This window comes from Diadema antillarum, unplaced genomic scaffold (assembly GCF_040938485.1).
Source record: "Diadema antillarum isolate AM-2024a unplaced genomic scaffold, OU_Dant_1.0 scf00000029, whole genome shotgun sequence".
NCBI classification, from domain to species: Eukaryota; Metazoa; Echinodermata; class Echinoidea; order Diadematoida; family Diadematidae; genus Diadema; species Diadema antillarum.
In genome coordinates this window covers 2,714,186-2,741,298 of record NW_027270918.1, presented here as the reverse complement: position 1 = coordinate 2,741,298, position 27,113 = coordinate 2,714,186, and the positions used below count along the sequence as shown (strand labels likewise).

At 37.5% G+C, this 27,113-nt stretch overlaps 1 protein-coding gene across 2 annotated transcripts in view; it reads left to right on the top strand.

The window, feature by feature from the left end:
* LOC139739053 (voltage-gated delayed rectifier potassium channel KCNH1-like) overlaps positions 1-27,113 on the top strand; it is a 153,859-nt gene that overhangs the window by 102,285 nt on the left and 24,461 nt on the right. For both annotated transcript variants that reach the window (XM_071649677.1, XM_071649669.1), the window contains exons 2-3: positions 12,717-12,947; positions 25,744-25,872. In XM_071649677.1, coding sequence (XP_071505778.1) covers positions 12,717-12,947; positions 25,744-25,872 — 360 coding nt within the window. The remainder of the gene's footprint in view (positions 1-12,716; positions 12,948-25,743; positions 25,873-27,113) is intronic.

Sequence of the window (27,113 nt, the reverse complement as noted above, 5' to 3'; positions counted from 1 at the left end):
ATTCATCCCAACACAATGCACACCGCACTGCACCGCACGCCCTTCGCACAATTACTTCCCACTCAGTGAGTGGCAAGATTTTCTTTATGTATCTCTTCGTTGAGCCCATTGCACAATTACCCCCCACTCAGTGAGTGGCAAGATTTTCTTTATGTATCTCTTTACCTGGGGCCATCATCCTCGTCAAGCTTAGCTTATGATGATGGTCCCCTGCATTTCATTTTTATCATTTCCTATTGCTTCCTTTCATATATGATATTCGTTCTTGAAAAAAAAAAAAAAAAGAAAATGTATGTAAGATCCAAACGTTACGAATATTAGCTGTGTAAATGACTATGTAAGTATCTTGTTGATTTGTTGATTTGTATTGATTTTGAAATGCAGAAATAAAAACTGAACTGAACTGAACTGAACTGATAAAATACGAACGAAAAATAGCGTGAGATGCCTTTGCCTTTGTTTACATTTTCTATATTGCTGAAGAGGCTTGAACTGCATATACATTCCATCACAGAAATTGTTTGTATCGCTATCTAGCAAAGGGGGGGGGGTGGTGCTGACGGCTAGAGTTACGAAAATGATTTGTGTGTTTGGTTCTTTTTCCACGTTTTGCTTTGTTCTATTTCCTCATTTTATTTGGTCAAATATAGATAAAGTAGTAAAAAGGAAAATTGTTTTTTGCTAACAATTTCCTTTGACAGCTATCCGTCTCCCTTTTGCAAGAGTGCGTTTGTAACGTTGATACATCGAATTGCAATCACACACACACACACACACACACACACACACACACACACACACACACACACACACACACAAAGAAAAAAATGAAACAAGAATAGTATCGGAAAGCAGCCGCTTGAGAAGAGCCCTCATCTTCATTCGTCGCCGCACAAAGCTATATGATGTTGCGTTTCCTCTCTAAAGAGGAACGCATACACGGAGTTTTCTCAACATTCATGAAGCAGGATCGATACCAGGGTATCGATTAATCCTTGATCACCTAGGAGACTGAATAAACATTCGCCGGATAATTCTGCTTTTCTTACCGATAGCTTCGATTGCACGAAATACTGCACATCAAACATTGTGTGTTGCCGGTTTCATCCATCGCTCCCTTGATTATCGATCGATCTGATTGAGTCATTCCAAATTTATGTAATATCTTTTTTTTTTCTTTCAAGTTTATTTACTCTTGGTAATATTGCTTCTCGTTTAATTAAGCATAATTCAACCATATTCAAAGGTTGTTGGAGGCATAGGTCACTTTTGCCATAGATAGGCCTACTTCGTCATAGTTGACGAATTTTCAAAGCGGTATCAGGAGCAATGGAATGCACGCAAAGAGTAGTTTATGTATTCAGTTGGCATTGAATATATAAAACGAAATAAAGAAGAAAAAAAAGATTGAGTTTTAGGCCCAGTGAAAGCGGGAGCTCAACTAAAGAATCTGGACAGCATACTGAAGACGTTAAGAGTTTCTTCTGCGAAGGCGGCCGCTGTGCATTAAGTCTTCGTTTCTGCATTACTTGAACACTGTCCACTGTCATTCCTTATCTCCACGCACTGATGCGTCTGACCGATCGCACTACCAGAAGCAAGGGACGCGAGGCGGGATTTCAGCGCCGAGTGAGGGAGGGGGAGTGATGGAAGAATATTTGCAGACCGGTGATGATGAGTTCACGCTATAAATAGCATTTCCCCGCGTATTTACTGCGCCCATTTTGATGGGGGACCCATCGATAACCGTATCATCACTTTACTTAGTGAGACAACCATGAGTGGGTGATGAGTGCAGCAGAGTATCGGTTGCCTCTAAGCCCTTTTATACATAGGGTTTTGGTCAACTTCGCTATATCTCGGCGCCATATTGGCGACTATACGAACCGCCCGCGCGCGCAAGGCGAAACTCGCGCGAGCACCAACACGGTACAACCTGACGGAATGTCAAAGTCAAATTGTTAGTTTCCTATGATTATAGATATACATGGTAACACTACAGGAAGAAAAGAAAATATGTAATAATGTTTAATGCATCTGAAATACAAACAACAAACAACAAACAATAAAAACAGGAATAGAGCGAAAAAGGTAGAAGTGTTGATGGTCACATTAGTTGCAGTAATAAACGTAACTTTAAGTAGTAATGATAAAATATTACGATTATCATTGACGATTTATGTTATTACAATTGTTATTGTTATGATCATAATCAAATCGATTATTATCATAATATTTTTTTTAATATCATATTGATTTCATTATCATCACCATTGACCATTAACTTTGTCATCATAATCATTTTTATCATTCTGTCGTGCAAATGTCATATTAGCATTGGTAGAATGGGCTAGCTGTAATGAAAGACAGTAGATGGAAGTCGGGCATTTTTTTTTTTTACAGATGCACGTGTGGTGCTGACTAACCCTAATTCCTTTCTTTTTACTCTTTGACACAATGAATAATGTTTTGATGTGCTGTTTTTGATGGGTGACGACGAGGATTGTTTCTGTTTTATAATGATCTAAATAATCCTTATACATAAACAACTAGCGAAACCTTCAGTGTTTTGAAAATGACCCAATTTAATGCGAGGTAAGCGATTTAAAAGATCACAGACATCTACTCTCGCCTGACGGCCCGCGTCGAATATGTTTACGGGAATCACGAAGATCTCTCTCTCTCTCTCCTTCTCTCTCTCAGAACAGACGATGAGATTCTCTTCCCGACGGCTTATCCAGGATGGCGGAAGGGCGAGTCCCTCCACCCCTGGTCTATTACGTATGTTTAATCCCCCATCTTCGTTCATGATGGCTATTTTTGTCATAAATAGCGTCCGCAGACAACGAGCTCAAAGGAGTTCACTGAAAATAGAACTTTGCAGAGTTTACCACAAAACATACACATCAGAGAACGCTGATCTTGTGGAGAGCAACGCCTTGCTATCCGATTGAGTGTATTGCTCGGTAGTACGAGAGAGAAATATACAGAGAGGGAAAGAAATAGAGAGAAAGAGAAAGAGAGGGAGAGATGGAAAGACAGAAAGAGCGAGGGAGAGGAAGAGTTTGAGATAAGTATAAAGACAGACTGAGCACTTGTCGCTGAAAAAGATTTGGTAATACGTATAGTTGTAATGTATATCTAGGCGAAAATTGAAAGGGCAGTTTTTATATTAAAATTCATTCACATGATGGTTAACATATATAATACATGTATATACTGCATGATGAGATAGCGACTCATTTGGGTATCTCTATGCTTCCCCCGCTATATGGACAGGTGTTTGACTTTCATGTCCATTGAGGTCATTCCCTGAATATGCGCTGTATCGAGCAAATTGGTTCGTAGAAGATTGTGGTCGTATTTTATATGGCAGTGGTGGATCCAGGCGGCGGCGCTCCGGGCGCGCTCCCCCTCTTTATCTTTTGTTTAAGAAAAAAAAAATTCGGGGGGGGGGGGGGAGGGGTCGAGTGCGCCCCCTTTAATTTTGTAAAGGCACCTCCCGTTTACGGAATTCCTTGATCCGCCCCTGATACGGTTTATCATTATCATTTCATCCACTGACGCGAGATAAATGGTTGATAGCAAATCTCCTACAGCTGAGAATATGAGAATTAATTATGAGACATACATACGCACACATGCATACACACTTACACAGACACACGTATATAATAAGTATATATATATATATATATATATATATATATATATATATGTATATATATATATATGCGGATTTTGTAACAAGAAAGAAATATTAAGTATGAATATTGACATTATAAATCTTGTTGCAAGTAATTCATGGGGGGAATGACATAATTAGAACTAGAACAGAATGAGAAATCTGCCACCTGACTTTGGACAGCTATGACCGAGTTTTCTTGACTCCATCAACCCGGCGAGAGCTCGACCTTAATCACACACCCTCTTATCTCCGTCAACCAACGACAGTCCTTTTTTGCGAGTATGTTTTCTCCTCTCAACCCGAGTTTTATCTTGACAGGAATCTTGCATTCGTCTGTGGTCGGTGATGTCGATCACTTTTTAATATCTAATGGCAGCATAAAGTATATCTAGATCAACCCATCATGCAACAGAAGAAGAATTTCTGTGGTTTAATGCTGTATACTTCCAATAAGAGTTTTACAATGATATTCCTTGCTCTTGATTCAGAAGTTAGAGTAAGAATAGTCTGTAATTTCAGCCCTTTGTTCACCCAAAGTTGTTTGGTTTGATCGTGACAGTTTCAAAATCATCTCAATTTCATTGTTCTCAAATCCGCATATTTCTTATTTCTTAGTCCTGATTTTGTGCAGATTTCAAGATTTTGACCAGTTTCATCTAAATGTAAGAGGGCAAGATAATAATTTCTGCAGTTAAGTTATCCCAGGGCTTGATGTGTTTAATACCTGCATCACATCTGTTATAAAATGCTCAATGAATGCTCGATAAACTGTAAATAGATGAAATTTGGATATATAATGATATTGACTTATTGTTTTTCGAGTGACCCACATTTTACAAGCTCCGCTTCTCAGTAGACCGCTTTTCCATCACTTCAATTTTGTCATTAAAGCAACTTATGCATTGTTTCTATCTAATTGCATCAAAACTTTGTGATTTTCTTTCGTACAGTTGTTAACAAAATGGTTCAAATGTGTATGCTATTTGTATGACATGTCATTGATTTCATTGGATGGTAATAAATCACAATTTGATATAAAAAATGAATTGAATATGCACACACTGTAGTGGTCAAATAGGTAGCAATGAAATCCTTCTCAATGGATGTGGGATGAAATGAAATAACCATGTGGAGCTGTTTCTAAAAGTCGTGGCAGAATATCGCTTTTGAAGTTAATAAACGTAAAGAATCTTTCTTTATAAAGACTTCATTTTAGAACTCCTGATACGTTGAGAGGCTCCAAGAAATAATATTGCCACTCAAAAAAGGACAATCACCAGTCAACGATAGATAGATAAATATCATTATTTTTCTTTCTTTCTTTTTGTCTACCTTGACTTGAAACACGTTGTTGCTTCCAGATATTTGGACGTGTTTCCTGCTTCAGGGCAAAACGCTCTCCTCTAATGAATTTCCCTTTTTCTCCCACATTATACCGTCTCCTGGATTAGAAACGTTTTGGCAGTTATATTGGCTGGACATGAGCGACTCTCAATACAGACGTGCAAAGATTGACATTTTCTACCCCATGCCGTCTGTACAAACAACAATTCTATGCTTTGGCGCAATGAACGGTGCATTGGTCAAGAGAGAGAAAGGGTATAGGGGAAGACAAAAAGGTTATCACTTAATAATCATGCAATTGATGGTGAATGTTTGGCGAAGGCGATTTGCAAGAAACTTCTATATCTACACGTAGTAATCCAGTGTCAACCATTTTTCTCACCATATTCCCATGACTTCCATAGCAAAATGTCCAAAATGTGGCCTCAAAGGCACCATATTGCAGTTCAGTTCATAATGACTTTGAAAACTCCCGCGCCAAACTTGCCGAGGTTCCATTATGAGTCAGTTCGCGAGAGGATGTTGCTGCTTGTTACTTTTCTCTCAAGACAGTATATCTGACTTGCGTCTTGCAGTGCTCATAGACTTAAGAAATCTATAATAGTAATGATTATGATAACATTAGTAATGATGACAAAGTATGACACTCATGATTTAAATACAGAGGGTTGGTTTTTAATCATAATCATGATGATGATAACTATTTAAATGATAACAGAGGTAACAATAAAAATGACTATAATGATATCAACACAAAGTGATAAAGATTAAAATCATGATCGTGATAATTAATATCATTATCTTCATTTGTATCATTAAAATGATCATCGTCTTCATTATTGTCGCAATTATGATTAGATATTTGTTGGAGTAACCCAGTCTGTCCATTTTCACTGGTAGCTCTACAAGATTGTCCCTATATATATAGTCATTTCCGTTTCCCTCAGCAGTGCCATGTAGCCAGCTTTTAACACCTGTATAGGGAGGGGCATTGTTAACATACACCTTGATAGCAATCTCACAAATCTCCATATCAGCACCGACTCTTTCCGGGTCATAACCTGACATGGAATCCGTCTCCACTGGTTCCTCAACGCCATGAGCGTCTACTTTACCTGGACGGAAAAATCCACCGGTTTTGCGTTGTTTGTTTGTTTGTTGTTGTTGTTGTTGTTGTTGTTGTTGTTGTTGTTTTTTTTGTTGTTGTTTTTGTTTTTTTTTTGCATTAAAGTGCTGAAGCTGGAAAGGCTTGCATATACGTACAACCGACTACCATGACATTGATTATAATAATTGTCTGCCTCAGACTAACAGGCAAAGGGTTTTAATCTTTGCGACTCAGAAAGAAAAAAAAAAGATAATAGAGTCAGTTTTCCGAAAATGGAACTTTGACATTGAACAACGGACGAGGCGGGACAAATTCGAAGTCTCGATCTCTTATTGGATAGTTACCTCATCTACTGAAACACAGTGTTGCTACTTATTGACTGCCCTCCTTATACTATAACCAACTTCATCACCAGGCCTTCAAATAGTCTTACCTTCAATAGTTGGCGCTCCATATCAGAGGCGAGACAATCATCTTCAGCGGTTGTCGAGGCTAAATATGCATGATATTGTAAACTTGTGTCCTAGCTTTGTAGCCATTGGAAATTAAAAAGATTTTCTAAGATGTGCTCTAGCAAAAGATTCTTCAGTATGTGTTCGTTCAATATTCAGATTGACATGGCACAGCTAGTTGATGAATTCCATATGCTTCGGAATAACGAACTGTAACCTTGATTTTGAGGTATTTGCGGATAAGGTATGCATGTTCACCATGTTGTATCTTGAAAGGATATAAGTCCAACCCAATATTGTGGTGTTCGGTATGAAAGCAGAAAAAATCATAGGAGTAGATCAGGTAGAGATTGAAGAGAAAATCAGACACTAATACAAAATGTTATAATTTTAGAAATTGTACAAGCTAATCAGATTAAGGTAAATTGGTAACTCTGTATTATACCGCTGTTGAGTAGCTCTCCATTTGCTTAGTATAAAAATCACTAATTTTAATCTTTCTTGAATATTCGGCACGAACAGATATTACTTGCTAAGGATGATATTATTACTCTAACTTCATACAAAGAATAGGCCTAATGCTTGGGCTTTTTTTTTTTCGTCGGGAGAGGGGAGAAAATCAATATTGGTGACATTTTGTGTACAAACCGACTGAAAACTGCTCAATACAAAGATCACACAGAGTTGTCACTCTTTTATGCATCCGATTGTTATCCCAAATTTTCACCAATCTATTTATGATGATTTTTCTGTGTTCATAACAAAGCAACATTAAACCAGGATGGACTTTCCCTTTAATTGAGTGTGTCTGACTAGATCTGCATTACAAAACAAATGATGTTCATCTCCTCAAGCCGTTTGCTTATCCATCACCCCCCCCCCTCAAAAAAAAGGAAGAATATATGTTTGTTTTCTTAAATTTGACATGTCCCTTTCTTCCTCCAGCCCCAACCGCTCTCTTATACCTCGTAAAAGCTGATAACTGCGTGCGCGTTGCTATGGCAACCGTACCACCTCGTATTGCAGCAAAATTGCAACTTGGCATGATAGCATCGATTCGGAAACGAAGGACGCGATGTTTCCAGAGAGCCGTATATTCGCAGCGATGCGGATAGATAGATAGATAGCCTGTGTATTGTTTGAGGAACTAACTAAGATTGTACAAACTGGTGGTCATCGCTTCCCAGATTTATACATGTTCATGACTGTTCGTCAAAGATACACTAGCGAGACGATGACAGGAGTCAAACAATGTGATTACATACGAGATGAAAATTGATTTATTTCTCGAGGTAGCGTGCACATCCAGCAATAGAAGGCTCAGGCAGCTAGAAAGTAAAGTGGGTGTGAGAGCTTTAGAATGTACATAAATTATCATTATATATACACACACACCTTGACACACACACAGACACATACAAACAAATTGCATGGATGTATCATTCTTTTTCAATCAATAAAATATGAAAGAAATCTGATACTAACATGTTGCCGTCTTGAGTTGTCATGGTATGATTAAATCAGGTGGTTTTACAGGTTATGTTAACGTATGTGACGTAAAAGAGTAAAAGAACAGACAGTGGTAAATAGTGATACCTGTTGGAAGTATCGAAACTAAAAGTAATATTGAGAAACACCGTGCATGGTGTAATGGTTCGAGAAATTACACCATGTTTTGTCAGAAACGGACGAGTTGATGAATATGATGATGAATATGAATATGATGATGATGATGGTGCTGATGGTGATGATGATGATGATGATGATGATGATGATAATGATGATGGTGGTGATTGTGATGATGGTGATGATGATGAGATGAGGAGGAGGAGGAGGAGAAGAATGGTGATGATGGTGATGATGATGGTGATGATGATGATGACGATGATGATGGTGATGATGAGGAGGAGGAGGAGGATGGTGATGATGATGATGATGATGATGATGATGATGATGATAAACAGCATTTATATAGCGCCATTAATTGTCTGTAAAGAACATTCAAAGGCCCCCGGATCCCACAATGTGCCACACATTATTCATTAAGTTCCTGGAAAAGATAGGTCTTTAGCTCAACTTTCAGTAGTCACTTCACCGAGTTACACATGCTTGGCACGGCTATGCGACTCCAGGTAAAAAAGCGTCTCCCGTGAATTGCAGATTTGTAGATTACTGTCATCCGTAATGAATTATTCCGCCTTATCATATCCCCAATCTACAGGGGGTGAGGTCTGCGATATGATTATGTGCATAAATTTAACGGGACCTTGGATGTCATGTTGTGTGCCATTTTTCATCAAGATGACTTGTACTGATGCTAAGATAAGGGGAGCATCTCTTCTTACAGCAAAAAGAATAAGTTACATATTGTTATCTTTATGTAGACGTTAACACGAACAAAGGCTGTCTCTCAGTTTCGTTTCTGTTTTTGTTTATCTTTTCAGCCGTATTGTCTGATTCTTTTTTTTTATAAGCGTTAAGATGAGTAGCAAATTATACGTTCACACGTTCCTTTTCAAATCTAAGCGATACTTTTCATTACTGTCAACATTGTGTGAACATATCGCTTTGACACTACCCAGGTTCAATGTACTCTGTTGTGTAATGTGATTCCAATACAATACAGCATAATTCATCCAAGTGAATGCGGGAGGGGGGGGGGGGCGATTTCAGCACCTTTTCAATCGATAAAAAGAAGAATGACCGAATGATTGGATTAGCCCACTCTTCTAACGAGAAGTCAACCACGAAGCCACGATGCGATGGACTAGCCTAAAGCCTTAAAACGGTCTCTGTGTCTGCGGTTGCACTAAGTATCCCCCTCTGTTTATGTGTACACACACACACACACACACACACACACACACACACACACACACACACACACACACACACACACACTCACACACACGCACACACATATACACACACACACACACACACACGTACACACACACACACACACACACACCACGCACGCGCACACACGTACCTGTACATTTTAGTATAGCGACAGAGAGAAATCAAACATACAGACAATAGCAACTATTCAAGATGTAAAATGTGGCGCATGATTTTGCGAGTCTCTCATTCGGTTCGATTCATTGCAGAGTTGTTTTCTCATTGTTTTTTTTTTTTTTCTTGGCCAGCTCGGCATTAAAAGTTTTCATATTCGACTGATAGGCAGGCAGCTGTTATTGATTATCCAAAGCACGAAACATGACAGTCTGCGAGGTATCAACAGGTGGACAGGTACGGCGTATCATTGTTGTAGCGAGCAACAATGAGAAAGGCAACGTATAAAGATTATGAGTGACAGTGGCCACTGACTTGCATTTTGCTGTACCTAACATGGTATCGCTTTGTCAAATCCATTTTGTCATAATATCGACACCACCCCCTCCCTCCTCGATTGATGGGTGCTTATATTCCAGAAGGCACGACCATCGATGTTGCAACGTGATTATCGAGATGTGCTACAGGTTTGGCTAAGTCATGTGTTCGCAGTCAGGCTGTAAATGATTATAACGATGAGTTGTTTGTGAGGAGCAATATAGGGGGGGGGGGGGTGATTAGTGGGGAAGCGCAAAACTAGGATGTGATGTAACCTATAATGTGCGACACGATACAGTCATTTTGCGATGATCCCAGCAGGATCGTGAGGCGCAAAGGCTTTAGCATTCGTGATCAGAGATTCGATTTATTTTTGTTGTCATACTCGTTTCCTATCAACGGGTAAGTCATTAAACATATTTTTTTTAAGCACATCTTTTCTTTGAATTTCCTTTATGATTAATTTGAAAATATTATGACAGGCACATGACAGCTCCAACCTTCATGTACTTAATCAAGAAAACAAGCGTCATGACTTGAGAAGAAACGAATCACTTATAGTTACATTTTGTAGTTCCAACGGAATCTCTTCGTTTCAACGCAGTCTTGAAAGATATCAATTCAGTCTGAGTGATCATCAATGCAATAAATGATTTCAAAAGCCCTCCAAATTGTACAAATCCGGTCTGTAAAGTGTCTGACAGCTTTACAAGACAGATCCGGACTTATGATTTGGAGCTTTGTGACCCAGCAAAGCGGACGACGGCCTCTCAATGTTCAGGTCCGCGGTTCGAACCCGTGAGCAAGAGAGGTAGTGACACTGCAAAATACTTCATCCTCATTGTCATTAGGAAGGGTCTCCAGCCATACTCCCAATGATTCTTGTTTATGATCACTGTTGCTTCTTTAGCTGTCACATTAGAAAACAAACAAACAAACAAACAAACAAACAAACAGACAACGGGAAATTCGAGTCAAAGTCATAAAATGTCAGCTTAGCGGGAAAGAAGAAACTGATATATCTTATTTCTTCTGTGAGGCTGTGTCATTACAAGGGACTTGAAACTACGATTACTCCGCTTCTCTGGAATCACCTTTTTTTTTTCTAAATGCTTTATTTCCTTTTTCTCCGCTCTTTCAAGGGAAATGGAACCATAAATGTCAAAGTACATAGTGCATTGGGTGAATGCGGCAATAATAGTAGAACGTATGAGCGAAGTTTGACAAAATAAAGAAATGGGCAGTCCTTTGAAGAGTTATGAATTTTTAAGATTTCGGTGCGGCCATTGCTGGATGAGAACACTCAATCCAGTTCTTTACGTCAGGTATGGGAAACAAAATAAGGAATTAGAATATTCCACATTATTTCATTTTTATAATGTATCAAGGGTATTATTACACCCGCTTTCTGAAAGAGGAAAGTCAAGTTCTAGTCATTATACTAGAAAAGTATGATGTTATACTTTCTCGATATGCTTGTCCATACATGACGTCACCAAGTGTTGCAGTCTTATCATCCAGCAATGCACGGAAGCACCAAAACTTTAAAAAATTCATAACTATTGATTGGGTTGTCCGATTTTCCTCAAACTTCGCTCATGTGTTCTTTTTAATATTGCTGCATTCCTCGATCTACCTATAATCTTTGGGTTCATTCCCGTTTGAATTGGACACTTCAAGAAAAAGAATGTCATAAGTTTGTAGGATGCCTGGTCTCCTGTGCATTGCTTTGCCAACTTCTAATATGATGATCCTTCCGTAATGCAGCATTCATTGTTACATTACTGTTTTTACGTTTTCATAACTGCTGTACTGTTACTTGCTGTAGCGTAGTATTTTGTTTAGAAATGAAAATGAATGAACAAAACCGATCTGAAGTGTAATACAGTCATCTGATTAGTGTGCAAATTGTTCCTTCTTTTACTACGAGTGGCATTAAAGTTGATTGAAACTGACTTTGTGTAATGAAAAGCTAATGCTGATGCAAAGCAGTTTAATTCAGACGCCCTATTAAATGAGATGACCCTATCTGTATTTCACTGTCAGGGATTCACGAAGCTTCTGGCAAAACTCACTTTTGCTTGAATAAAACATGAACACCGTTACACGGCGCCGTTCAAAACAAGAGAACTATTCATCAAAATAAATTCAGGACCTAAACAGTCTGTAAACAATCTGAGTTACTTTGCTTTGCGCACAGATAAAATATCAATTTGACAATTTCCGTTGATCGCCACTTAATCTTCTCTCTGGCAACCAGCAGAATTGTAACTCACGTATACAGCAAGGTTTTCAATTTGTCCTATTTCCATTATCAAAACTGGTTAATATGATGCATCGTTTCTTGAAGGTATATGTGTTTTGAAAAGTGGTGCGAATTATCTCTGGGTTGTGTAAAGATACAAAGATATGATAAAGAAAAAAAGAATGAAAACAACTAGAAGGCAACACAAGACAAGATTGTTAATTTCAGTTTACCTAGATTACAATTACATTTCTTTCTAATCTATTCGGAATGTTTATGTTATGATTGTATATTTCATGTTATATATATTGGGGTTCTTTCTACGGGGTTGTTTGTTTCTCAATTGCTCATCAGGCCACTCTGTACAAAGATTCGCAATAAACAAATGTATAATGATAAAACAAAATATACCTTTCATAGTCCAATGCATACCTCTGTGACCATGATTTTGATATTTTTCAAGTTTGATTTAAAGTCACATTGAACTTTGTCTATGACTTATAAAATCAATATTTTGTTTGTTTGTTTTTTCATCTCGCATTACAGATAGCAATTTCATTCTGGCCAACGCCCGTGTCGTGGACTATCCGATCGTTTACAGCAACGATGGGTTCTGTAAGATGACCGGATACAACCGCGCAGATTGTATGCAAAGGAGTAGCACGTGTAACTTCATGTACGGCGAACTGACCAATCAGGATGCAGTAAAGTCGATTCAGGAGGCCTTTGAAAAGCTTGATGCGGTACAGGTGGAGCTGCTTATCTACAAGAAGAGCAGTAAGTGGAGATTTTTTTTTATTTCCCTCCCAGTGTTTTGTTTGTTTTGGTTTTTTTTCCGTTTCGATGCCTTATTTTGGAACAAAGAGCCTTGTTCAGGCTATTGTTTTGCATCTGTTGTCAGTCGTGAGAGGTCGCTGTCTTTCATACACGAAGTTTGAGCCATTCTACTTGATGATACTTTCATCCATATTTGAAGAGTGTTAGAAATAGAGGAATATTTTCAGGATGTATGCAATTCAGCCTTGATAGTACAAGAGCTCCTTGTAGGCTCCTTACGTCTTAATCCGAGAGACGATGAAGTTTTTTTTTTTTGATTTGCAGCGTTTCCAGGGGGAAAAAAACCCCAAGTAAATCTGACTTGCACTGATGGTTTTACAGTATCTCTGCTTTGTGTCAATATACGAAGATATGAAAAAGAAAAGTCGATAAATGTTTTAGAAAAGTTAAAATGTAGCCTATGAGCAGGTGAGTGTCAGGATATACCATAGTGACATTCCACCAGTAGAGTTGCATTAACCAACTGGGACACGATTTACTGTTTAATTACACTGATATTTGTTCATTAATTAGACCTATCATCATTGTGACACCGTCAAAGTGTCAAATATTTGTGTGCTCGATGTGATCCTCCATGAGTTTGAAAAAAAGTTTTACTTTTAAAAAAATAAATAGAGATACTACAGTCCAGTTAGACATTTCCTTTAACCTCCCGAATTGATAGATGAGTGGCGAGTGGGAAGAAGACTAATTCTCGTAGAAGATTTAGGATCGATTTCTTCTTCCGATGTGATTCTGTGTTGCGCACCTTCGAAAGAATTTGGAAATCACCAGATACTCCAATAAGGATTGCTTCACACCTTCGTATATGAAACCAAGTTTGGCAATTATAACACACATACCCCAACAGCGGGTTAAACAACGTGGCTTATGACCTTATTCGTATTCAGAGTCTGCAGTGCCTTCCCTACATAAAAAAGGAGAAACAAATTGGTTTCACACGATTACCGCGTGCATCTTCTTAAATATTTAACGAGAGTTGGACAGCGAAGATTGATGTAGCTCGCCCACAAGGGATCATACTACTGCCCTTTGTTTAGAGTTCAAACAAACTGGCTGCACTACAAGGCTGTAGAAATCACGTCCTTTTTCTGAGATCTGTTGTAGTGTATAGGGACCTAAACGTCTTTGTATGTAATATGTCCATAAGAAGAAGCTGTTGAGTACTAATATAATGAATGATAATCAAAGGTAAGTCATCATTAGCCGTACAGCGTACAGGGTATTCGAACGAATACAGAAAGGAACGATTAGATGAATGCGTCTACTGGAAACGGAAGGAGTGAGGGCGCCCTTTTGAATTTAAGAGACAGAGAGAGTTGGTTGCTACCAAAAATTTCTCTTGAAAGAAGATTTCATGACATTTTGGGAAGCGCCAATGGATACATGAAAGGTGCTGAGTAGATGACCTACACTATAGATTATCATGTCGTCAGGAAGATTCGTGCCAATTATTTCAAGCTTTAACCACGACACCATGATGCATTTAGTTTGACATAGGGAGCAGTTGTTGGCTATTATGAGAAGAAATGCCCTGACTGATACCACATTTATACTGAGAGTTAACCCTCTTCAAGCGAGATAACTTCCAATGTAAAAGCTCGAAAAATATTTAGCCCATGCTGAAGTTAGCCAAATCTTCACTGGAGTTCGAGTCCGTTTCAGGCCACGGCAAGCGTCCAAGCCATTGATCCAAGCCTTCAACAATGTTCACTAATGTTTGCTTTCGAATGTTTTTTATGTTGATTGAACCTCCGATAGGCTAGGGTGGCTACATTTATCTCTCTTCAGAAGCGGACTGGAGTCACGCACAGTAAAAAGGGGGTGTGAAATTGCATACTCTAAGGACGCTGTTAATCAATATTCTGTAAAGTACCTAATCACAACGTTAAATTTTTCCCATGCATACGCAAGTGACTGTACCAGGGTTATTAAACCCCAAAGTTTTGATGGAGATTGTTTGATGTTTGATAGAGTTCATGCGTGTTGCAAGGATCCAGTGGCGCCAGCAGCGAAAATAAGTGGGCATTTAAATCAATTTAAGACCATGGTCTGTCGCTTCCAGTGGATAAATGCTCATAATCTATCAATAGTTTTACCTTTAGAGTCCACTAATAAGCATAATTATAGTGGGGCAGTGTTTGGATAATATACCAGTATCTACGTTGACTTTTATGTCCGTGTACGTGTCCATGTATGTGTGTGTGTGTGCGTGCAAGAGAGCGAGAGAAAAAGAGAAAGAGAGAGGGTCCCCATTGCCATGTGAATGCAGTCTTTTAAAGGCATAATTCACCATTTGCAGATAAGCAAAAACCCAGCATTAAAGTTTTAAAATAGTTCTTAAGTGTGAGTGTGAGTGAGTGTGAGGATAAAACAACCATTGTAAAAATTTGAATCTGTATAATCGATGATAAGTATTGTTAAATACACAAAATGTGAACAATAGTTATGATAAAAAAATTTCCAGACTAAACCGTCTAGTTATGGTTTATTGAGAAAAACACTGATTTCTCCATATATTTTAGACTTTATTGCCCAAATTTTTTGTATGGTAGGATGTTTTGTGATAAAACAGACCTACACATATGCATCAAATGTGATATCTTGAAAAAATTTTAAATCACTGATCCAAAAAGTAAACAGGACCTGTAAGTAATGATATATCGTTCCTTAAAAGACTGTATTTTATTGACGTGTTCATTCAACGAAAAGAAGGAAAAACATCTGCAGGAATACAAAATACAGTATATGCTGGGATGGACATTTTTCTTTTTTGTACGTTCAATTTTGCATTGCTCAGCAGAATAACGCTCGAGATCTCATACCTTTGGGTATTGTTGAAAAATGTAACGATACAGCGATTTTTATTTCAAGTCATAGGGTCATTAGAATATATATTTCATAATATTATAATTGTTGTATCAGCAGTATTCTAACCATATCTCAACATTCTGACTGAAAATATTATTACGCAGTGCATTATAACTATCATGTACTTGCTCATGAAGAACTTTGAACATCTAAAATAGTTTACCATGAGCAGATTCCATTATGCAACAGAAATGTAAAATGAGAGCGTAGGCTGACATGAGCCAAACAAGGAAATCGTCATGAAGTTTATTTCGGGGTTGTTGTTTGTGTGTGTGTGTGTATTTGTGTGTTGTCGGCAAAATACAGTATCACGAGCTTTGTAATTTCATTTGAAACATGTACACCCACACGCACACGCGCGATATAGCTGTATTGGTGTAAGGAGAGAAAATGAAAGGTAAATCATAATTACCATTTTAGCATTCAGAGAATGTGTTGGCATCACTTGTTGCCCTTTTTAGTGTGCCTTTGTATGTATATTATGTGTGTGTGGGTGCGCGCGCGCGGGTGTGTGTTTACACTGTATCGAACCACACTCGCCTTGAGGTCACTGGCTCGCTGTTGGCCGCTCCTAGCTATCGCCTGCCCACGTATCATGTCCGACATAAATGTCTGTCCAAAATATATTGATCTTCATTGCGTGCCATAAAATTGATGGTCCATCTTAAACCGATGCCCTTTTGACTTTTTACGTTGGGCCAGCACACCCGCTAGGCTATGTTATTCTCACGTTAGCAATAAAATGTAATGAACGTACGCCAGTATTAAAGGAAATCAGCAGTTGCCATTTCTTGGGCTACGACCTAATTTTATCTCGACGCACGCACAAACGCACACATACAATATACATTCATATATATATATATATATATATATAATGATAGCAAATTGCCGTGATTAAACAAAATAAACTGAACTGAAATAGATAAATAGAGAGATGCACAATACTTTCTAAACATTGTAATAAAACTTATTCCCCTGTGATGTGAGTCGCGAGCACGTTGCGATACCTCGTTCTTCTCTTTTAAAAGTGGGGTTTGTGTGGGGTTTTTTTTCTAAGCGTATTGTGTAATTGAATACTTTGAATGGAGAGAGCAGTGACTTAATGACCAGTCGTATGGACATGCATTATGGTGATGATAATGAGATCTCTGATTCCGATGTTATAAAAAGGTTAAACAAACAAACTCCAGAATTTGACTTGTCTTATGATGAAAATGATACATTACTGCGAGGTAGAGGTTCCGACTATATTTCCCCTCAGGACATATGTACACGTGATTTTTTCAAGATGGAGAACAACTTTTCTATTCTTCATTTCAATGTACGAAGTTTGTATAAGAAACTTGATCAACTGAAGACATTTTTGAATTTACACAATGTGGATTTTTCTGTTATAGGTTTGTGCGAAACGTGGCTGTCTGACGTGTCATCTCCCCTAGTTCATTTGGATGGATATTCTCTTGTGTTTAATAATAGAGTAAATAAACATGGAGGGGGTGTAGCTCTTTATGTTCAGAAAGGATTTAATTTTGATTTGATTCAGAATTTATGTCATATGACTGAAGATTTTGAAAGCATATTTATTGAAATCGACGTACCAGCTGGAAAGAATATTTTGATTGGTGAGATTTATAGACCACCAAACTGTAATCATACTGCTTTTTTTGATGTACTGAATTCCGTATTGAATTCTGAGTCTTTGCATAATAAACATTGTTTTTTAATGGGGGATTTCAATCTTGATTTACTGCAGTATCACGAAAAGCCCTGTTGCCAGGATTTTGTGGACACTATGTTTTCATATGCTTTTACGCCGTGTATAACTAAACCTACCAGAATATTTGATTCAGCGTATACAATTATTGATAATATATTCACTAATATTCATTATCCAACTGATCAAGGTATAATAGTTTCGGATGTGTCTGATCATTTCCCAGTGTTTGCTTCCAGTCCATTTATACTAAATCGCTTTAAGCCTGCAACTTGGGAAATGAATTCTACAGCTCGTGTTATGTCTGAACAAAATATTATAAGATTTAAGGAAAGCCTGTTAAATATTGATTGGTCAGTGGTTCTCAATGCGAATGAGCCTAATGATGCATATGATAAGTTTGTTGATCTGATCGCTCCTCTTTTCTCTTTTCATTTTCCGATAAGATCACAATTTAGATCAAATTATAAAAAGATACCACGATCCCCCTGGATATCGAAATCTTTGTTGAGGTCTATCAATAAGAAAAATAAGCTCTTTTATATATTCAAGTCTCAAAAAACTAATGCTGCAAAAAGCAAATATACTAGTTATCGTAATGTTCTTACTTCTGTGTTGCGTGAGGCAAAAAAGAAATATTTTTCTTCACTGTTTCTTCTCCGTGAGAAGGACATTAAATCCACGTGGAAAGTTATTAATAATGTTCTTCAGAAGAAACGAAATAAATCGGATATCCATAAGATTTGTGTAAATGACATCGAGTTAAGAGATGATAATGAAATCTCTGAAGCGTTTAATTCATATTTTGTGAAGGTTGGATCTAATTTAGCTGATGTTATTCCGGAAACGGATATACCTTTTTCTACGTATTTAAGTCATCGCAATAATCAATCTTTGTTTTTTATGCCTGTATTAGAATCCGAAATTGTTGACATTGTAAATAATCTTAAAGCCAAAAAAAGTACTGGTTATGATGGAATTTCTAATTATCTTCTGAAATATGTTATACATGAGGTTGTTGTACCTCTCGCCCATATATTTAATTTGTCATTGCTGAACGGTATAGTGCCTACTAGGATGAAAATCACTAAAGTTATCCCGATATATAAAAAGGGCCGAGAGGACGAACTGGGAAATTATCGACCAATATCGTTATTAACCTCTTTTTCTAAATTACTTGAAAAGATTGTGTACACACGTGTATTCCGATTCTTAAATGACTGTAATGTAATAGATGAAAATCAATTTGGATTTCGTAAAAAGCATTCCACAATTCATGCTATTTTACTCATGATAGAGAAAATTATCAAAGCGATCGATGCCAAGTATCATACAGTAGGTATCTTTCTTGACTACTCCAAGGCCTTTGACACAATCAACCATGAAATATTATTATACAAATTACAACACTATGGGATTCGTGGGAGGGCCTTGGAGTGGTTTGGAAGTTACCTTACTGGAAGAACTCAATTTGTTAGTTTGAATGGCCATGTGTCCAGTTCACAGCCTATAACTTGTGGGGTACCGCAAGGATCCCTTTTAGGTCCTTTATTGTTTATTCTTTATATGAATGACTTTCGCAGTTCGTCCTCTCTGCTCTATTTTCTACTTTTTGCCGATGACACCAGTATTTTTTATTCAAATCGAAACCCTCATGTTTTACTGAATACCGTAAATACTGAATTAAAATCAGTATCTAAGTGGATTCAGGCTAATAAATTGTCATTGAATTTGACCAAGACAAAATTTATGGTTTTTAGCAATATAATCAATATTTTACCGGGTAAGTTGGTTGTAAACGACGTAGAATTGAACCAGGTGGAACATATAAAATTCCTTGGTCTCTATATTGATTGTAAGTTGACATGGAAAGTTCATGTTGATTCTTTGCGTAAATTATTATCAAAAAATGTAGGTGTTATGTATAAGTTAAAACAGTTTTTTCCTAAACATGTTCTGCATTCATTGTATTCTACTCTATTTTTGCCTTATATAGGTTATGGAATCCTGGCATGGGGAAACTGCTGTACAACTAGACTTAATTCTTTATTATTGATACAGAAAAGAGCTATACGGATAATTAACTTCGCCACATTTTTCGAACACACTAATGTCTTATTCTTTTCCAGTAGAACACTTAAGATCCAGGATTTATATCATTTTAATATCGGGTCATTTATGTATCAATTAAACTCAGGTGGTCTCCCTAATGTGTTTTCTTCGATGTTTGTCAATAATACTGAAGTTCATTCTTACCCTACTAGACAAAAAGATTCTTTTCATCTTTCTCCTGTACGAACCGTATCTGCTTTAAAAACAATAACCACTACAGGACCTAAATTTTGGAATGAGTTGGATAGAGAAATAATCCAATCTCAGTCTCTTTATTCATTTAAACATAAACTTAAACTAGTTTTTCTGAATTCATATCTATAGCTATTCTTCAATCCTCCTCGATATTCTCTGTTCATACTTCACATTACTGACATTATCGATTATGTAACATGTGCCTCGCTCGTGATTTCTGTATTATCTCCTGAACTTCCTTTGTACACATTTGGTATCTCTGCTATTGTACACTGCATCTGACTTGTACCTCGCTCGGGTGATCACGCAACACTCAAGAAGTCTGTGCCGCGGACATTGTTTTCATTGTTTTCTTTTTTCTTTTTCTTTTTACTTTTTGGCGTTTATATTTCTCCAATTCAGAAATTGTCATTCCTTTAATTACATACCCAAGTAAGAAATAATCTCACATCCGCATCTGGGAATCTACACCCTACAAGCAATGCTTCTATGTAGATTCCTCATATTTCACATGTTTTATTGTCTTATAAGCTGTACGTGACAATTCATCCAGGCTTTTGTATCGTGATGTCTATGTTTTATGTATTTGTTGAAATGTGGAATATGGAACAATAAAAAACAAAAACAAACAAAACAAACTTTCTGTCACATGTAAATTGGTTTGAAATCTTTATGTCAAGCTGAAGATTATAATAAGCATCAGACGAATTCATGTAACAAAATAGCTAGACGAAAACAAAAATTCGGCATCTTCAGACGATGATGCCGTAATCTATACGAAAGGAAAAATCCTCCCACAAATTTAGAATTCAGATGAACAAAACTGCATACGTCTAGATTTCAATTTCAATTTCCATTTATTTTCGCGTTTCTCAATGAGATATTTTTGAAATTTTTGAACTTTTTCTCAAAGAAAATTTTTATAATTTTTGAATAATTTCTCAATTGAGAATTTATGAATAAATTTTGAAAGAAAGTTTTGAATGTTAAACCTCTAATCTATAATTTACAAATGCTATGTTTAATATAGATTTATACAAATTTGTAATTGGATCTGTAATGTTTGAACTAATTCATCACAATTTTGCCTCACGATGTGTCTGATTATTGTTTTGAAATTTAGCATGGTTATGACAAACAACTAGAACGAAATTTGAATCATAAGCCAATTAAAATCAGATCTGAAATTTTTAAATGATCTCTGTTGTTTGATGGTAGTACATAAATTGGAGAGGTTTCCCAAATGATGTAAAAATATAAACACCCGTAACATTTTCACAAATCATTACAAAAATATGTCAAAGCGAATAACGTTTAATGAGCCCCCATAAAAACCTGTAAAACCTGTATTATTACTATTTTTTTTACAAACTATAATGTCTTTTTTTTTGCTTTTGATTATTTTGTGAGTTATAGTTATCGACGTTATTGTTTGGTAAATAAATTTCATTTAATTTCATTTCATTTTATTTCGTTCAAAAGTCGTATTCTCTGATATTCGTACTTTGCATCACAGATTTTGGATTCTTTGAACTATAGTTCCTGTGAAAGAGAAGTGGGGGAGGGGGAGGGGGGAGGAAACGACCAGATTACCCGTCTTCATTGTCTCATCCTCAAACTTTGATATATTTCACCTCATTCTAGAGTGAATGATTTTTCAGGGTTAAGGGGAATGTCTTCCCGTTTAATGGCTTAGATTAGTTTAGACGCTCCGGTAATGATTGTTCTATACCTGCAACAGAGGACTGGGCAACTGGCGGGGGAAAAATAAGAAGAAAAATCTGTATAGAATGACTACGTGTGCTCCTCCCTCCAGACAAGTTTAGTTGATGGAGATGAGTGTTCTAAAAAGTACCTACTCTGAATGTTGCTTGGAGAAGAGCCCCGGGGGCTGACGTACTTTTCCTAATCCATTTAAGCTAATGAACATAAATTCAAGGCTTTTAGGCCCGACAGTCATCGGTCACTGTCCATTAACCTTGCGATCATGATCACCAGTAGTTCAGACAGTTCGCGCTTGACTGTGCTAACATTTGAAAACTGCGCGCCTATTTACTCCCCGCAGTGATCCGGGTCGCAACAAAGTAATAATAGCCAAGCCAAAACAAAAACAAGCGAAAGTGAGACACCAAACTTCGTTCCCCGACGTGTAAGGAATCCCAATGCCGTGATATTTAACTCACTTTACCCCCTTTCCTAGTCGTGTTACGCTCGTATACCATGCACGCGTTTCCCTGTCAGTCTGCCTGTTCGTGAGCGAGCCATTTCCCTATGCCATTATCGCGCGATCAAACGATCACTTCATGAAATAATACAGCGCTGTCGGCAACTCATGCATCACTTTTATCTTCCCACTGTTACGTCGCGTGATTATAAAAGATTATGAGGCTGTTCTAAAGTGCGCTTTTATGTTGGCCTACAAAAAGCCATTATTGGCAACATGATCGAATATCATAATCATCTTAATGATCCTACATGTTTCGTCTGGTTGCCAGCCTCGCAAGGTATAGGTATCTAGAATACGCGTCCCGTCTCTCTGCATTCACGTTGAATCCCATAAATGCTTTTAGTGTTCTATCGTGTCCTGTTGGAATGTACTGTTAATTAAAATGATGTTGGTAGCCACCAAAGTGGGTGTTTCATATAAGTTCGAGGAAATCGAATGAGATTTTATTTTGATTGTGTCTTCCGATTGATAAAAACGGATCTGTCTTTGCGTTCGTATAATCTTCGAGTAATCGTTGGTTATGTTCGAGGCTTTCACAGTGTTCACTGAAACGCTACTCCGCGTTGACTTGTCAAGTTTGTAAACAATACAGAACATTACAAACAGAACAGTAAAGGTGTAATATCATTCCGATGTATATCAATCTTTATTCATACCGCTTTTTATTGAAGCAAAAAGAAGATGAAGGTCTGTCCCAGCTACATGGCCATTGCGCAATAAAAGAGCATATTGTGGGGTTTTTTTCACATTCCAATGGGAATCTTAAAGTAGCATATACATAAAAATAAAGCAATCTGCATAATGTGGCTGTGACCGTGTGAAGAAATTGTAAAATTCCCAGTGGTTCTCATGTCCTGTTCAAGTTTTAAGAAATGTCCTCTGTATCCTGTTTGTTTGTCTCAACTACTTTCATGTATATCAACCAAGACTTCGAGTAGACCTTCCATTCACCTTTTTACCCAAAATCAGAATGATGGAAGTCGTTTTATCTCTAAATATCCGTTTCAAACATAAACTTTGAATATAAAACAGCAGATAAACTTTCCTTACATGAACTCACTATCTCAAAACTACACACATGTCATCTACCACTAATCATCGAGATTTCTATCCCACATCCTTCCTTACATTCACTTATCAATGGAAGATAATTTTGTGCTTCTTGTTTTGCGCTTGTTTTATCTATCACCTAAGCATGCGTTGAGGTTTCTTGAAAAGAAAATAAATTAACCTTCCTCCCAAAACTTAAACAGACGAGCGTGGACGAGCGAGGGAAGTGACACGTCAAAGAATCCAGTTACTAAAGAGATATGACTTGTAGGGTCATCAGCGCCGGCGATTCCTAATCATAGTAATGAACGCACAATTACAGAGAGAATGAGTAAAGGACCCCCCAAAAAAGAGCGTGCATAAGCGAAGGACCTTCCTTTCTAAAGCCGGCTTGTCGCATTATCTCTACTTTGCCTCATAACGCGGATGTCCATATTATATTCACGCTTCGCTCCATTCACTTGGCTTGTCTCGTCGGTGTTACCAAAACAGCGTCTTAAACAAAACGTGCGACAAAGGGAGAATGAAATATTCAAATTTGTTCAAGTGCAGTTTTCGTCTTTATTGAAAAACACCTGATAGATTCGTGTTGTTCGCGAAAATGACAAACAGATATGGCTTCGGATAGTGTTTTTGTATTAGCGAGAACAAATTGGTCCAAAATGTGTTCAAGCAAATTGAGGAATATTACAATATTGAAGGATATACGCGTAATTAGAATCAGAAGGAGAAGATAATACAACGCAGATTGAGCATGCGATCTTTATTCGCGGAGAAAAACAGTAAACACGACAACCTTTGTAATTCTATCCTCAAAACAAATGAACTTAATTCTCATAGCTCACCTTACGGAAGACTAAAAGACCCAGGCTTTGGGTATTTGATCAAAACATCACCATTTCACTGCCGTGGATGGCTTCAGCTCATTGGAAGTGCTGCTGCCTGGTAAGCAGTAGGTGAGGCAGGTTCAAATCCCAGGCTATAATTCTTTTTTTTTCACTTGGCATTCACTGTAATACAAATCGAGCATACCACTGTATTCAAAGAGAGCAACACCCAAAAAACAAACAAACATACAAACAAACAAACAAATGAACTAATAAATTTATCAACAAACAAACCAATAACTTCTGTCACGTATATGATAATGAAAGTAAGTAATCGAGAATTTCTGCCACTCCGCGTTTCATTTTGAAGACAACCAGTTTCACATTATGTGCATATAGGCATCTTGTTTGATTTACTTATTTTGTATATATAGGCTCAATTTCTCCTGAAAAAAGACTGCATCATCGCCATTGCACTCATCCTCACGAAACTTTGAATTTTAGCTGTACAAACTAAGAAAAATAGGTTCAACTTTGCACCTATCAGCCCATAAGGGTGCAAGTTGAACCTATTTTTCTTAGAGTGTATAGTCGTTGTTTGATAGTTATCTACAGTAGATATAAATAAACTGAGAATTCCTGGTGGGTTGTATATACGTGCAGTGCTCCGCGTATCAGTCATAAAATAAGGTACGATTAGTGACTTAAGTGGTAATTGAATTCTTTGGTCTCTTGATTGTGAATTATGAGCAAAGTTGATTCATTGACAAACGTAATGGCTACGTTCAAGCCACTTCTCTTCCAGGATGAGATTCAACCTTAAAGGGATGGTATAGTTTTGGTTGAGATGGGGCTTCAGGTTTCCAACTTTCTTTTTGTGAGATAATGAGAAACCTCTAGGCGTATACAATTCTAGGAGGAATTCAAAGTTTATTTGATGAAAATTTGTTATGAAATGACTGCGATATCCAAAAACAAAGATGTCCTAATAAAAGCTGGGACCCACCATTTGTTTGGAGCACTTTGTTTAACTTTGTTTTTAGATAATTATCTTAGCCTTTTCAAAACCGATGTTCATCGAATAAACTTTGATATCTTCTTAGAATTGTATCCTCTTTAATAGTTTGTAAGAAGTTCCCTAATTATCTCGCAAAAAGTTAAATTCTTAATTCCCCCATCTCAACAAAATCTATACCATCCCTTTAACTGCCCAAGCGCCACCCCATAACAACAGCAGATCAATGCGAGGACAGTCGTAATGTGGCGACTCGTACACTCCATCCACATGTCAGTTCGGAGGCGCCGTGCCACAAGCTATTCCGTGTGGGATAATATGTTTTAAGATTGTAGCCGACAACCTGAGCTTGGGGTATGTGTGTTTCCAAACATAGATTCCCCGGGCACCTAATATACAAGGGGCCCCCGGAGCAACCTCATTTTGACCGAGGATAACATGTATAGGTTTTATCATCGTTCACTCTGCTTGGGTATAATGGCAGGCAGATCAGTATTTTTAAGACTCGACTCAGCATTTCACACAGTGCACATAAACTTCTAGATAATATAGTGTTTGATATCATGAATCGTTACTACCGGATATACATAACATATTAACTAATTTCTGGAGCAACGCCGATGGTAGTGACATCGATATGGAAACGAAAGTTTTAGCAGAAATAATACTTAGAATGGACACATTCATTGTTGTTTTTTTCTAATTCATTTCTCCCCTTCCAGGAACACCCATGTGGACCCTTGTACAGATTGCACCTGTTAAAAATGAAAAGGATCAAGTGGTCTTATTTCTCTGCGTCTTCAAGGACATTACGTCCCTCAAGCAGCCCATTGAGGATGAGTCGGCAAAAGGTAACAAATTAGTATTTTTATTCTGATATTTTATATCTATTATGTATCACATTTTATTACATTATATATTAGACATAATTTCCAAGTGTCACCAAACCCTTTCACCTTCTCTCTCTCTCTCTTTCTGTCTCTCTCTCTCTCCCTCTCTTTCTCTCACCCTTCCTCCATTTCCATTTTGTTTTATATTGCACTATTCTTTTAGATTTAGGTCAAGTGTGAGCGCACCCTTGTTTCTAATTTTAGCTTTGGGTATAATTGTAAGAAGTATTTGTGATGTTCTCTGTAAGTGCTTAAGTTATTTCATGTGGTATATCATGTTTATACGAGTCACATTTTATCAACTGAAAAACATACCGTGTGTTTACCATCGAAACCACTGGGCTAAGCTGCAGTCTAAAACTAATTTCATTAAGATTAGTGAGTGTTAAACCTTTGAGGAAGCTTAGAACGCTCATTTGCGGAACATCCAAGATACATGCGAACGATACTCACGTTTGCGATGAGAAACAAAAAGTGTAATGCTGCATCATTCACCTAGATTCATGTACAGCAATGATACTGATTGGCCTAATTGAGTCGTCCTCGCTTTAAGAATCAAAGCAAACTCCTAGAACCCATTGGAACTTAGAATATTGTTATTACTCAGCAAAGCTTCGGACTAATGATAATATCGGACTAATGATAATACAGAAATGTATTATATTTCTGTATTCGGCGGTATATCAACTCGACTGTATTATCACGTTCGGGTGAGAGTTTTTGAAAGACGAGCGCCAATATTCTTCGACAGTACGACGACCCCTGCTTATTTCAGCTAATATCTTACAATAAACAGAATATGCTATGCCTCCCCCCCCCAAAAAAAAAAAAAAAAACAAAAAAACAATCACCTGATGACAGTTAGGTTTTCGGTATAATAACGACCTTTATATCCTTTCAGACACGCTTCATATGCTCCGTGCCCAATGTTTCTCCCATTTTCATCTTATATTCAAAGCTGTAGCCGGAAATCGTGGCCATTTAACACTTGCTCGAAATCGCTTTTTCGAAGAAACAGTAAGTTAAGCGCCGACGCGACGGCGAAAGAGCGAGAAAGAGTATACCGTCTTCGCACTGCGCGGTATAGTAAACACATTCCCGGTCATCTGTTGTTGCTATGGTTACTGTTTGTCTGATTAGTCCGATGATAGATACAAGGGATGGAATCAAAGAAGCATTTCCTGTACCGGACAGCGCACTTG